Source organism: Toxorhynchites rutilus, chromosome 3 (genome assembly GCF_029784135.1).
Source record: "Toxorhynchites rutilus septentrionalis strain SRP chromosome 3, ASM2978413v1, whole genome shotgun sequence".
NCBI lineage: Eukaryota > Metazoa > Arthropoda > Insecta > Diptera > Culicidae > Toxorhynchites > Toxorhynchites rutilus.
The window spans coordinates 297239527-297253609 of record NC_073746.1 but is presented as its reverse complement, the minus strand read 5'-3'; the positions used below and the strand labels follow the sequence as shown (position 1 = coordinate 297253609).

Sequence of the window (14083 nt, the reverse complement as noted above, 5' to 3'; positions counted from 1 at the left end):
TTCACTTGTCCGCGGTTCATGCGATAGCGGAATCTTTACTGGTTCAGAATCTGTTCGATGCTTTCCAGTTAGTATATGCAGATTTATTAACAAAAAAATATCTATCAAACGATAGCTTTACTAAATTTTATTGATCTGAAGGAAAATGTTTTGGGGACGAACGAGCTGAATTTCCTGTACGGGGTCTTTTCAAAAAGTATCGCGACTTTCGAATTTACGCGGGTTCTTCTTCTTCTTTAATGGCACTAACGTTCCTAGAGGAACTTCGCCGTCTCAACGTAGAATTACTTGCGCCATTTTTACTAGTATTTAGTTGAGATTTCTATGCCAACTGATACGCCTTGAATGCATTCTGAGTGGCTAGCTCTAGAATACGCGTGATCACAGTGCAAGTCGGAGGAAATTTCTTTGACGAAAAATTCCCCCGACCAGAACGGGAATCGAACCCGTACACCCGGCATGTTAGTTATGACGCTAACCACTCGGCCACGGGAGCACCCATTTACGCGGGTTACGTATATTCGATTCTAGATTTTTTTAGATTTTTAGAGATGTTCTCGGAGGGTCGAAAAGATGTAAACGATGCAAGGCGTGCCGTAAGCCCGAGCACGTCAACAATTGAAATCGAATATAGTAATCCGTGAGTATACAGAAATCGTGATACTTTTAGAACAGCTCTTGTAGACTCGCTATGAACTCCATCCCATTCCAATAAGCATTTTCATAGCCATAGTCGATTTTGTTATTTAAATGATGATGATCCCACCTCATTCCCCTTCAAAGGTTTGAGCGGGACGAGTTTTCTTATTGATAATTATTTTTATATTGAAATTTATTGTACTATATAACTAACCAGTTAAAATATTGAATAAAAAAAACAAGAAAGAGATGAACTGGTTATATCACAGGCATAGATTCCTAATCGAAAGAACTACCTAAATAATCATTTTGACGCATTTATTCCATGGCATGTCGAGAGAATTTCCAACCCGGGAAGACCCTAGACTGATCGGGAATTGAACCCAATACCTATGCCAGTATTAGCCACGAATTTACGAGGGAATTCCCGCTTTATCAGATCCCCGGCCACGATGCTATCGTTTCCGAGTTCAAGCAGCTGAGCAAACCCAAGCCTAATTCTAGCCTTCACTTCAGGCACATTACTTATCCTAAGGCATGTCAAGAAAGTTTCCAACCCGAAAAAAAATCCTTGACCGATCAGGAATTGAACCCAATACCTATGTCAGTATAAGCCTTGAATCGACAAAGGAATTTCTGCTACACTGGATACCCGAAAACGGTCTGTTAATCGTTTTCGAGACTAGACATCTGAGCAAACCTAAGCCTAATTCCAGCCGATACTTCAGGCCCTACATTCAACCTAGGGTGTAACGTGTCAACCTGAATCTGCAATGAGATCCGCCACAACACAGAAAAATCTCGTTATAATTATCTGTTGAAAAGATGAATCTACGAGTATTCCAGTTGAGCTATCCCTAGCTACAATCCGGTTTCCACATTAAACCCGTTGGAACTTTTTTATCTGATTCGAGAAAAAATTGTTTATGTTCAATCTCATGCTTCTCTGTGTGTGTGTAAACGCGCGCGGGCTCATACTATTGTTTAAAGTTAAATTTGTACGTACGACTAAAGAAAAAGAAAATATGACTTAAGTTCCGCAAACAATTAACATACCATCATCATCATAGTCATAAGTTAAGAAACACAAATACCCGTTATAACTTCGTCATTTTGCTACATGCTAACATTGATCAACATTGATTCTATACTGAGTTACAAATCCAAATCATGCTTCAAAAACTCTTTACAAATACTACGGAACCTTCGAAGATTTGTTGCTGTCTTTGCTTCATTTGGTAATGTATTGTAAAGTCGATATCCTCTGTAAAAAAGAGAATTTTGGGTACAAGACATTCGAAAGTTCATGGTTCTGAGGTCACTTGCTTGTCTTGTGTTATATCGGTGCATATCTCTACCATACGTTATCGTGTTTTGTAGATAATTTGGTGTCATACCGTTAGTCATCTTATATATGATCGTAAGCGTGCAGTACTTAATACGCTGACTCACTGACATCCATTGCAGGCATTCGAGCATAAATCTTCGTGGAGTTAGTCGATCACATCTCAATATAAGGCGCATCGCCTTGTTTTGCACAATTTGCATTCTTTGCATTTGCCTCTTATTTGCAAGAAATAGCACAGATCCACAATAATCAAAATGTGGAGCAATTACTGCCTTATAGATAGTGATTTTACTTTCAATGGTCAAGAATCGATTAATTCTACAGAGCACTCCATAGTTTTGAGCTGCCTTCTTTATAGTATAGTTTATATGTTCGTCGAAGTGCAGCGTTTCGTCAAGAATAACGCCAAGATATTTGATCGATGATGCTCTTTCCACCGTTTGCCCATCAATAGTTATATTAAGACCTTCATTGTCAAGATTTCGTGTAGATACTACCATGAACTTCGTTTTGTTTATGTTTAACTTGAGTTTCTTCCATTTGAACCATTCGTCTAAGTTTAGTTATGGTTCATCTTTATGTAGCAATCCTGCAATGTATCAGCTACAACGAAAATAACAGTGTCGTCAGCAAATAAGTTTACGTCACTGCCATTTAACATCTGTTTGATAACATTGATATAAAGCAAAAAAAGCAGCGGCCCCAGAACACTTCCTTGAGGCACACCCAGATTCACTGGTACCGCCGATGATTTACTGTCCCTATAAATAGTGATTTGTGTTCGCCCTTCCAGGTAACTTCCAAACCAGTTCAATACAGGTCCAGTTACATTATAATTGGAAAGCAAGTTTAGTAACTTATGTCGATCTATTGTTTCAAAAGCCTGTTTCAAATCAATAAAAACACCCAATACTACTTTCTTCGCCTCTATAGCCTGTTTCCACTTCAAGAGCAACAAATTGAGAGTCGTTTCACAAGAGTGATTTTTTCTAAATCCTGACTGTTCATCTACCAGTATCCCATTTTCCGTTATATGTTCCAATAATTGATCTTTGACAACAATCTCTAGAATCTTTTCGTACAGTGGTAACATATTAACTGGCCTACGGTCTTCTGGTTAGGATGATTTTGGATTTTTTGGAATCGGTATGACAACAGATTTCTTCCAACTATGTGGGCATTCGCCACGCAGCATTGACTCATTTACTATATATAGTAGATTCTCTTTGATTAAATAAAATGCATCTACTAATACTGTTTTATTAATATCATCAACACCTGAACAGTTTCTTAAATCCATTACTACCTTCCCCAGTGTTTCCATGCTGATGGTTCTAAAGCATCTCAATTCTGAAGACAGACTAGGAAAAGCAAAATTAAGTCGATTTGTAGGAGATACAATATTATTGTGGATTTCCTCCACACTTGACGTGAGAAATTTTTTTAGCTTTTCTGCAGTTATGAAGCAATTTCCCTTATTACCGTCAAATTCAATGTCGATATCTCTATTTCCGCTTGGATTACATAAATTTTTTATTTTTTTTCCACAGTTTCTTTGGATCATGCTGAATTGCGCTGATTTCATTTTGAATTAATTTATTTTTTGAACTTTTAAGTTCACGTACATACATGTTTCTTCATACTCTGTACGTGATCCAATTTCTAATACTGTTTGTACGTTTCGCTATTAATAGATAATGATCTCGTCTTCTCTTGATGAAGGCCAACGTAGAATTGTACCAGGCCTTGTTTGCGCCCTGTCTTAGTGCTGAAATCTCCAATTCCCTAGCCGCCAATATATGTTTCATTGCAGAGCAAAGTGCTTCTTCAAGATTTTTTGCAGCATCATGAAGAGATCGGCGTTATTTTACACTGCAAAACAGATTCCAACTTGCGTTTCGAATAGTTATTCCAACTCTTATATAACTTTTTCTTCGTTTCGGTAAAGTTGAAAAAGTCATCAGAGAAGCTAGATAACATACCGATTGTTTCATGATCGGAAATGTTGCTGTCATGAAGAATTCATAGCGACAATTCTCTAAACGACGGACCCTTGCGATGTCCTTATAGAGAACTTTGATTGTATATTTAAGATATCCTTTAGAATTATGTCATCAGGCGACGTTCACAAATTACGGAACGCAAGAAGGGGGGAGGGGGGTCGTGGTTACGTTACTTACTGTGTGTTAGAGATAGGAATTGCTTTACGTAAGGATGGAGGAGGTCCAAAAGCCTGAGTTTTAGCGTTATGTTACTTGTGCACCACGCCTCATAACTTTTTATTATCTATCCACGATTTTTTTTATGATCAATGTCTGTTCACTAAGGCAACTATTCGAATGAATCGATTATTATTAAATGCAACAACGAATAATCCATAACCGATTAAGTGAAAAAATAGACATCTCTAGGGATTGGGCCGTCAATAAATATAACACCGGTCCATATAATCAATTTGAAAACTATCATGCATTTTAAGTAGTTAAACTTTTACTTATCTACACTAACTACATTCTAAAAACATCTATTCTTTCTAAACTAAAATATATAATAATCAAGTCTTTTAGTGAAATATTCTAGTATTTTATCAAGTGGAGTAGCGCCTTGAATTTTTCACGTGAATCCTTCACGAAGGATGCTATCGATCCTCCTCCACGTTGACCGATCCGTTGCTCGCTGGGAGTTTCTCTCCCTCTATTAATCCGTTGACTGTTTCGGTAGTACTCTCCTCGAATGTTTTGCCTCGCAGAGATATATGAACTCCCCTAAAACAAAGTTAATCATCAGTACACAGTTGACTTTCAACTTCAACAGTATCCCTAAAGTACTCACAACGTTAACACGAATACCATCGCTTGGGTTCCCATCGTCAACAGGAAGAATGCCTGCGGGAAGCTGTTAACCGAAGCGTTGTACACCTGAGTGTACAGAATTCCACTAAATAGCGGTACGGCATTATCGAAAACGGAAAGAAAAGAGAAGATTATACCCCTCTCTGTAATAGGAACCATCTTTGAGATCATCGACCGGAGCACCGGGGCCACCACTGGGCCCAGACTAGACACTGACGCACCAACGTACAACAGCCAGTCGACTTCAGCGAAGATGTACACGAACCGAGCCGCTGCGTGGGCCGTCGCGCCGATCATAATGATAAACTGAAATAGAAGTTATTGTTGAAATAAATTTAAGAAATCGAACGTTTGCAATCGAACCGTATCTCTCATTCCGAGAACTTTGGTGAAGAAAGGAACCCCGATGAACATCATCACTACGTATGCAGCTGATTGGTACGTCTTGAAGTAGCTATATTGGCTCAGATCCCAATTGAACTTGAGTTGTGTGTAGAGGTACATCTTTGGCTTCTCGTCCCGCTGGAATGTGTAAAACGACATGGCGACCATCAAGGTGTGCAAATAGATGCGACGATGAAGAGTGCGTTTTTTGAAAAAAGTTTTCACTGAGTGAACCACATGGTTTCGGTCGAAGAAGTCCCCCGGAATTCGGTACCAGCGCAGCTCAAGGATCGACACCTGCTGATCCGTGATGCGAGACTTGAGTCGTAGAGCGGAGTACAAAATCGATGCAAACAGAAGCGATGCGTTGATGGTAAACATAACTGTGAACGATTTGGCCGTACGATTGTAGATCAAGTTGCCGAGAGCAACCCCGATAGGCATTGTGCTGAGGTACGTTGCATCGAGGATCGTGATGCGCAGAGTGCGGTCCGTGACTGTGGTTATATCCGAAATGTAAGCGAAACAAGATGCGAAAATTGCAATGTCCGCACCCGTGAGGACACTGGGTATGGTGGCAGTATAAATGATGTACTCGACAGGCCAGTTCTCCATGCGTGTATTTACCACGATCATCACCGAGTAAATGAGTTTTCCTATCAGTCCTAGGATAAGTGGAAGCTTCCGACCTCGGCGATCAGACCAGGCTCCTAAAAATAAAGCTAGGACAGTCGGAACCGCGTACATCGCGATGCTGTTCCACATGTGAAATGTAGAGGTCGTAACCTGGACCTCCTTCTTGATATTGCTATGATTCTCGATATTGATGCAAACATCGTGCGAATAGCCGTGATTCACCGTGCAAGCCTTGTACAGGAAGAAACCCTGCTCAACAACAGAGGTCAGCATGAAAGCCATCATGTATAGGAACATGGATGGCTCGACGGTGATTTTTTGGAACCATCGCCTCTCCGTTCGAGTAGAGGCCTAAAAACAACTCATTGAGATTCTATTGAACAGTTAGTGAAGAACGTCTCACCTCCGCTATTTCGTCACCCATTGTTTAGTTGTAAATCACACTCTTCTCAGCAAGTATGGGTATGAAGTAGAGCATGTGATGCTCACGAACAGACTGACCGATTTGAACTGAGACGATGCGAGAGATGCGCGTTTATCAACTGATGGCGCTGATTTCAGACAGAATGGTACTTTGGAAAGATAATTGTTGCGGTGACGGCTGCTGTTGGCGATGATAAGCAAGTTTATGATGCATTCGGGGAGATTAATTTGTTCTGGCGCTCATCACTTGCGCTGGTGGGCTGGAATGTTCATTACAAATTTAGTTGATCACAGTTTTATTTTTCAATTTTTAAATTTTAAACATTGTATTAATTAGAAATATTTTAGTTCACTATAGTCAAATGATTTCAAATGCAGCAGTTCAATCTGTTAACATAATCCAACAGCCACTAGAAATGGACCGTTAGACCTACATCTATCTATACAGCCATCCCATGCCAAACCGATATAGTGGTTCTCATATTTTCGTCAAAAGTGGTAATTTAGTTCTTCGTTGCAAAACATTAGATCCGTATTTTTTTTTTTAGGGTGCCCATTTACATTTTAGGGTGGTCCGAAAAATCATTTTTTTCACTTTTCCCAAAAATGACTTTTTTCAAAAATTCATAACTTTTGAACTACTGAACCGATTTATATGATCGATATATGGATTTCATTTTCGTAATTATACATTGTAGTCGTTTTTTTATTGTTTTCATGGCCTTGGACTAGAGGGCCCTATATTTGTTTATATTTTTTCTTGAAAGCTAAGGATTTTTACATAACATATCTCGATATCAGAGATGCTATATGCTATATTAGCTGTACCGATAAGTTTCTTCGGTTTTACAACAAATGGCGTAATTCGATTATAATTCCAGTTAATCAAATTTCCAGTTGGAAAGCTACTGTCATTGCGCGTCTTTTTCAGTATATGTAAAAAAGTAAACAACATAGTTTTTTGCTACTTCGTATATGTCGAAATTCGTACCAACGAGAGTGTTTTTGCAGGGAGTGTTATTTCATTACTTCAATATGAAAAAAAAGCTGCGGAAAGTCATAGAATATTGATGGAAGTTTAACGTGATCATGCTCCAACTGAGCGAACGTGTCAGACGTGGTTTGCACGGTTTAAACGTGGTAATTTTGACTTGGAGGACGAAGAACGTTCCGGGCCGCCAAAACAGTTTGAAAATGAAGAATTGGAGGCTTTACTCGGTCAATATCCATCACAAACGCAACAAGAACTTGCAGATACACTTGGAGTAGCTCAACAAACCATATTCGATCGTTTAAAAGCAATGGGAATGATCCGAAAGATAGGACATTGGATGCCGTATGAATTGAAGCAATGAGACGTCGAACAACTGCTCTAACGGCATAAAAGAAAGGTTTTTTTTTTGCATCGAATCGTTACTGGCGATGAAAAGTGGGTCCATTACGATTATCTTTAACGTCGGGCAACGTATGGATACCCCGGCCATGCATCAACATCGACGGCCGCGCGGAATATTCACAGCCAGAAGGTTATGCTGTTTATTTGGTGGGATCAGCTGGGTGTGGTGTACTATGAGCAGCTAAAACCGAATGAAATCATTACGTGGGACCTCTACCGACGACAATTGATGCGTTTGAGCCGTACACTGAAGGAAAAACGGCCACAAAACGAGTATAGACACGATAAAGTTATTTTGCAGCACGACAACGCTCGGCCGCGTGTCGCGAAACCGGTCAAAACATACTTGGAAACGCTGAAATGGGAGGTCCTATCCCACCCGTCGTACTCTCCAGACATTGCTCCGTCCGATTACTATCTTTTTCGATCGATGCAACATGACTTGGTTGACCAGCACTTCTCCAATTTTGATGAAGTAAAAAATTGGATCGATTCGTGGTTAGCCGACAAACCGGCCGATTATTTCCGCAAAGGAATCCGTGAATGGGAAAAAGTTGTGACTAGCGATGGGTAATACTTTGAATATTAAATTTGTAACCATTTTGCAGAATAAAGTATTAATTTAAAAAAAAAACAAGAATCTTATCAATACTCCTATTATAACTTTTCAAAGTTAACCGATGGTCCGAAAAAACAATTTTTCCCATTAAAAAAATTCATAAGTTTTGGACTACTGAACCGATTCAGATGATCGAGATATCAAATTGAAGCTTAATAGTTTTATTTGAAGAAAATACTATTTCTGCGATTTTTTGGATTTTTGTTTTCAGAATTATTGATTGAGTTAGTTTTTACTAGTTTTTTCGGTTAAAGATAGAGTATATTTTTTATATTTTTTCTGGAAAGCTGAGGATTTTTTACATAACATATGTAGATATCAGCGATATTTTTTTTCGTTTTTTAAATATGATTTTCAAATTTAACATGTTTTAAGTCTTCGTTCAATATTCCGATGTGACTAGGCTAGACCTATGCGACCAGAATCCAATTTTCCCGCAAGTTTGATATGTTTTAGCTCATTGGCTTCAATTTGATATGTTAGGGGGTCTTCGTAGCCTAATTGGTTGCGTGTCCGCTACTAAGCGAACGATAATGTGCTCATAACTCAGGGCCTCCCAACTGACCATCTTTGTGAGTTATTCTAGCTACTATGTCCACGCAACAATCATCATGTGAAGGTAATCCCAGTCCCTTACCGCTCACATTTTCGGTATGCTGCATCGGTAATTGGCACTATTAATAACGCAACAAAGCAAGCCTCATATCAACAGACTCGCTGTGAACAGCCTGTGAACATTCGAACAATAGCAATATTCTTACGCTAAAAAAAGGCGACATGTGTTGTGCGCCGATAGAATAGGAATTCTCTTGCGCCTAAACGGCTACTGTGTTATAGATGAAAAACAAATGTTTATCGATAGATAGCGATACTCTTACGCCTCAAAATGGTAACAGTGTAATATACAACAAAAATTATCTTAAGATAAAAAATGTACACGAATGAATTCGGCTCTGTTACAGCTAAATTGCTAAATGAGCCTAATAAAATAAACTGTTGGGATAAAAAAAAATTTGATATGTTGTTCATCTGAATCGGTTCAGTAAGTCAAAAGTTATGAATTTTCGAAAAACGTCATTTTTGGATAAAAGGGGAAAAATAATTTTTCGGACCACCGGTTAACTTTGAAAAATCCTATCTCAAAAACGAAAAAAATAGCATATCTAATACCGATATATGTTGTGAAAAAATCCTCAGCTTTCAAGTAAACATAGAAAAATATATAGCGCCTTCTAGTCCAAAGCCATGAAACCAATAAAAAATGGTTACAATCAATAATTACGAAAATAAAATCCATCTTTTTAGCAAGTTCAATATTTTTTAATATCTAAAAAAATCTATCATTTAAATCGGTTCAATGTTGTGTTCAAAAGTTATGAAATTCTAAAGAAAGCCATTTTTGGGAAAAAGTGGAATAAGTTGATTTTTCGGACCACCCTAAAATTGAAATGGCCACCCTAACGAAAAAATAAAAAAATACGGGTCTAATATTTTGCAGTAAAGAACAAAACTACCACTTTTCATAGAAATCTGAGAACCATTATATCGATTTGACATGGAAAGGCTGTATATATATAAAACTGGGTTTCTGTCTGTCTTTCTGATACATTGAAATGAAACACAAATTTCTGCATAACTCGAAAACTGGTCAAGCAAATGGAGCCAATAAAAATGAAACATAAATTTCAGTATAACTCGAGAATTAATCAAGCAAACGAACCCAAATTTGACATGTGGAGGTTCTAGGGTGCAATAAATGTTTCTATGTTGGATAGACACTCCTCCCCCTCTCTAAGGTGGGGCTTCCATACAAATGAAACACAAACTTCCTCATAACTCGAGAATCAATCAAGCAAACAGAACCAAATTCGGTATGTGAAGGTTTTAGGGTGCAATAAATGCTTCTATGGTGGATAGATACTTCTCCCATCTCTCTAATGGGGGACTGCCATACAATTGAAACACAAATTTCAGCATAACTCGAGAACTAATCAAGCAAATGGAGCCAAATTTGGGATGTGGTGATTGTTGGGTACGAGAATTTTTTCAATGATAGTATGACACCCCTCCCCCCTCCTCTGGAATGAGGAGGGGATACCATAAAAATATTACACATATTCCAACCAAACATGACAATTGAAAATTTTCGGAAAATTTATTTCCCATATGTTTTAAAATTTCATCATGGTAAGCGTTGTCGGTCCATCTTTGTTTGAAAGTGGAAATGGATTTTCAGGTAAAATAACGCATTCCTATCCAAAGGCCAAATGTGTTGCTGATCGCAAAATCCGAAGAAGGGAAGGTCCCTTTTGAGCCGTCTTCATTTTGTTGTATTTGTTGTATTCTATCCATAGAACAATGTTATGACGAGAGAAAGTTTAGAAATTTGTTCTAAACAATTCATATCAAAACAATGGGCGGGGCAAAGATCGCCGGGTCAGCTAGTAATAAATAAGATTTCAAGAATGATTACGATGTGTGCAATTCCAAATGAAATCGAACTAAAAATGCCGCTAGGTTTTGTATTAACCCACATGTCTTCAAATGTTTTTCAACGTAACTCCTAAACATATATTTTTACCATAATTATTTATTTGGAAAAGTTCTTGAAAATTATAAGCAAATTCATAAATTTTCTTGAACATGGCGGTAAAACACGACAAACATATTAAAAGAGTTTATTTACTATAAAAAAGACAATAAATTACAAAATAGTTTTTAAAATATCTCGAGAATGGCTTCATTTAGAAGGAGATTAATGAAGACCTTTTTTGTTTCAAATCACATTAGGATTCATAACTTGTACCTAAAAATGATTATTAACATACAAAAATTCCAAGATTCAAAAATTCATAAAAAATCGATGTTCCACAAGGTTCGTGAAAATTAGTTTTATCCATCTTGGACTCATTTTTCAAAATTTCCACATGACTTCTATTTTATATGAAAAAATAAAAAAAAAATTATAAAAATATATATTTTGGATATTGCAAATTAAAGTTGTTTTTTGTAGATAAAAAAAGAGTAGAGGAACTGGTACAAATTCGGTACCCCATTTTGTTTTTTTGGACTTAGCTCTTGGCCAATGCTCGGAATTTCTTCATATTACGTCAGCTTATGGAGGGATTTATTGCCGACATTTCCCCGCAAACCGATCTCAAAAATCTTGCTCTGGCTCGGAGTTTTGAGCATAGAAATGAAACAATTCAAATTCGAGTACCCGAGATACCTGGGTACAAATTTGGCACCCCATTTTTTTATTTTTTTCAAATTATAAGAATCGTCCTGAAATATCTGAAAAGTGTATGTTTTGACATTTTCATACAAAATAGAAGTGAAGTACACTATCTTACATAAATTAACTCAAATTTGACGAAAAAGCATGCAATTTTACAAAACAAAGAGGAACAAAAAAACGATTTTTTCAAGAAAAAGTGAACAAATTTCATCTCGATTTATTTCTAAAGTAAAGCAAAATTTTGCTGCATGGGCATGCAATACTTAGCATAGTGTATCATCAACATGTATGAAGAACATCTATTTCTTGATCCAAATTAGCTTTAATATTTAAAATCGACTCACTATTCGATTTTTAATGATTTTTCAAAAGACGCACATGAAAAATTTTCGGGATTTCGAAAACAACAAAACTTGAAATTTTTTTTAAAACACAGATATTTTGGGTTTTTGGCATCTGATGTTTGTTACCACATTACTAGAACACTTTTTTTTATTCACCACCAGAGTGCGCTCATTACCGCTGGAGATCCGGGTGGGTACCAAATTACCCACGGGGTACCGAATTTGTATCAGTTCCTTTACTAATTTTTTTTCTCAGTGTATATTTTTTAACGTTTAGACATTAATATTCTATTACTCTTTCGGTAGGACTCATAGTTTTTGAGATATAAATTATCAAAGATTTCTCTTACTAAAAACGATACGCCCTTTTTAAAAGTTCCACTTGAGTCAAAAAATTCCCAAATGCTGTGGACAACTCATATTTCCTCCAACCCAAACGGAATACAATCTTTCATTCGAATTAAAAATACTCATGTTTTGTCATTTCTCGATTTCATGTGGAATTGCTCATGTGTTTACTTTTTATTTCAACAAAAAAAATATATAAAAGAAAAAAAATTGAGTAAGCACTTTATTTTGCCAATCACTGTATGTTACAATCTAAACGGGCAAATGGTGAAACACAGGTTTGTTTGTTGGAGGCCGCCGCTTCTGACGGCGGGTCGGTGGCTTACTCGGTTTGTGTCACTTTGGCGGCTTGGGGCCACCTCGGTTCCTTATTCTCGTCGTGGTCATTACATTGACCTCAGAATAATGTCTTGGAAGGTCTTGTCACTTATGATGATCTCCAAATTGCGTGGCTACTTAAATATTATTCTCAGAACACGACACGTGAGTCATCAGAATCAATACAGATTCCCAGAACCAAAAACGTTTCATAGTTTCAAAAATCACTCTGCTATCAGAATAAATTTTCTACACGTGGATAAAACATTGTCTACTATACCGAAAATATGGGCAGTCACACTGTCCACACGGAATCGCACCGCTAGTCTTGACGCTGATTATTTTAGCGCACTTCTTCTGTTGTCGTACAGTAGCAATAGATGAAACAAAATGTTGGCAAATTTCTCCCAATCACTACAATTGATTCAAATCAATCAAATCAAATTGATATTGAAGACAAACGAGTAAAATACATGTGTTCAAAAGATAACGTTGAGCTGCACCTAATAGCTTGTTTAGTCTCAATTGTCCAATTGGGCTTTGCGTATAAGCTTTAGGTGCCAATGAGTTGCGAATAACGTAAGAAAAGTACGCTGATAGCGCAATTCTCTGCAACCACAAACTAACTCCTCGTAACAACACATTAATGAAAGTAAAAACAGGTTTTTGTTGATACAGCAGATCTAGAATCGTGAACCGTACAACATCAACATGTTTTGTTTTTTTTGCCGACGCGCGAACATCAACTAATCACCACAAATTCTACCTTACAGCGATCCGAAAAGGAGGCAAGTTTCGCGGATTTCGTGGATTTCACACACTTGATACGACGCTCAAATATGAAGTGGGGCGTTGAAACTATTTGATAACAACTTGTGAGCTTATGACTAGAAATTACTACACAACACAAAAGTCATTTGGTTTCGTAACGCACCAGTACACAATTTTTAGCGCAACACCACTTTACAGAGCATTCCGTATTACACGTTCTAAAGCAATCCCTTGTTATCATGAGCTGGTCACTGACAGATGGCTCAGTAGCGTCCTCTGACGTTCATATTAATTCGCTCTCGCTCCTGTGCTGTTCCCCTGTATCACTACCCTCCATGGAACAGTATTGCTTTTTAGTTGCTCATGCTGATTGAAAATTCTTTATTATGAATTATAAGTGAATCACTTTTATGCTAGAGCATTTCACAGTGGTGCCAAATACGTTATGTTAGAGATATTCTATGTCGCAACTGTGAAGGATCTATACATAAAACTTCCACGATGTCTTGTCTTTCTCGCACGCTGTTAGTCTGATAGCACGTGTTCTCAACCCCTCTCCCGACTCTCAGAATGAATCCTCTCACTTCGAGAATAATGTTTACCTGATGGATTTTATTTTTCTTACACTCAGGATGAAAAGGTGTTGAATTGGTCCATCTCAAATCGAACAACGGCTGCCAAATCTTTTTAAGTCATTTTGAGACCTAGTAAGATATATGTATTTGGAGCTGGAGATGAACTCATCTCGACTTTATTTCTTAAGTCGT

General features: G+C 37.5%; 1 protein-coding gene across 5 annotated transcripts; it reads right to left on the bottom strand.

Moving 5' to 3' along the window:
- Positions 1-3253: 3253 nt before the first annotated feature.
- LOC129779086 (proton-coupled folate transporter) lies at positions 3254-13755 on the bottom strand. 5 transcript variants are annotated; one of them, XM_055786340.1, is made up of 5 exons: positions 13480-13755; positions 6263-6542; positions 5203-6210; positions 4820-5145; positions 3254-4752 (listed from the first exon to the last, which is right to left on the bottom strand). In XM_055786340.1, exons 2-5 carry the CDS (start codon positions 6281-6283, stop codon positions 4626-4628), a joined length of 1482 nt encoding a protein of 493 aa, XP_055642315.1. In that variant the 5' UTR covers positions 6284-6542; positions 13480-13755; the 3' UTR covers positions 3254-4625. The 5 variants fall into 5 exon arrangements, with proteins under 5 accessions (XP_055642315.1, XP_055642314.1, XP_055642318.1 ...); XM_055786339.1 differs by lacking the exon at positions 13480-13755 and adding an exon at positions 13312-13471; XM_055786343.1 differs by lacking the exon at positions 13480-13755 and adding an exon at positions 13317-13467.
- Positions 13756-14083: the final 328 nt, after the last annotated feature.

Excerpts from the sequence above, each read along its gene's own strand:
- LOC129779086 (XM_055786340.1), bottom strand. The coding sequence starts at position 6,283 with ATGGGTGACGAAATAGCGGAG. Across the intron at positions 6,211-6,262 it reads TGGGTGACGAAATAGCGGAG|GCCTCTACTCGAACGGAGAG; the intron begins GTGAGACGTTCT and ends AGTTGTTTTTAG. Across the intron at positions 4,753-4,819 it reads ATGGTATTCGTGTTAACGTT|GGGAGTTCATATATCTCTGC; the intron begins GTGAGTACTTTA and ends ACTTTGTTTTAG.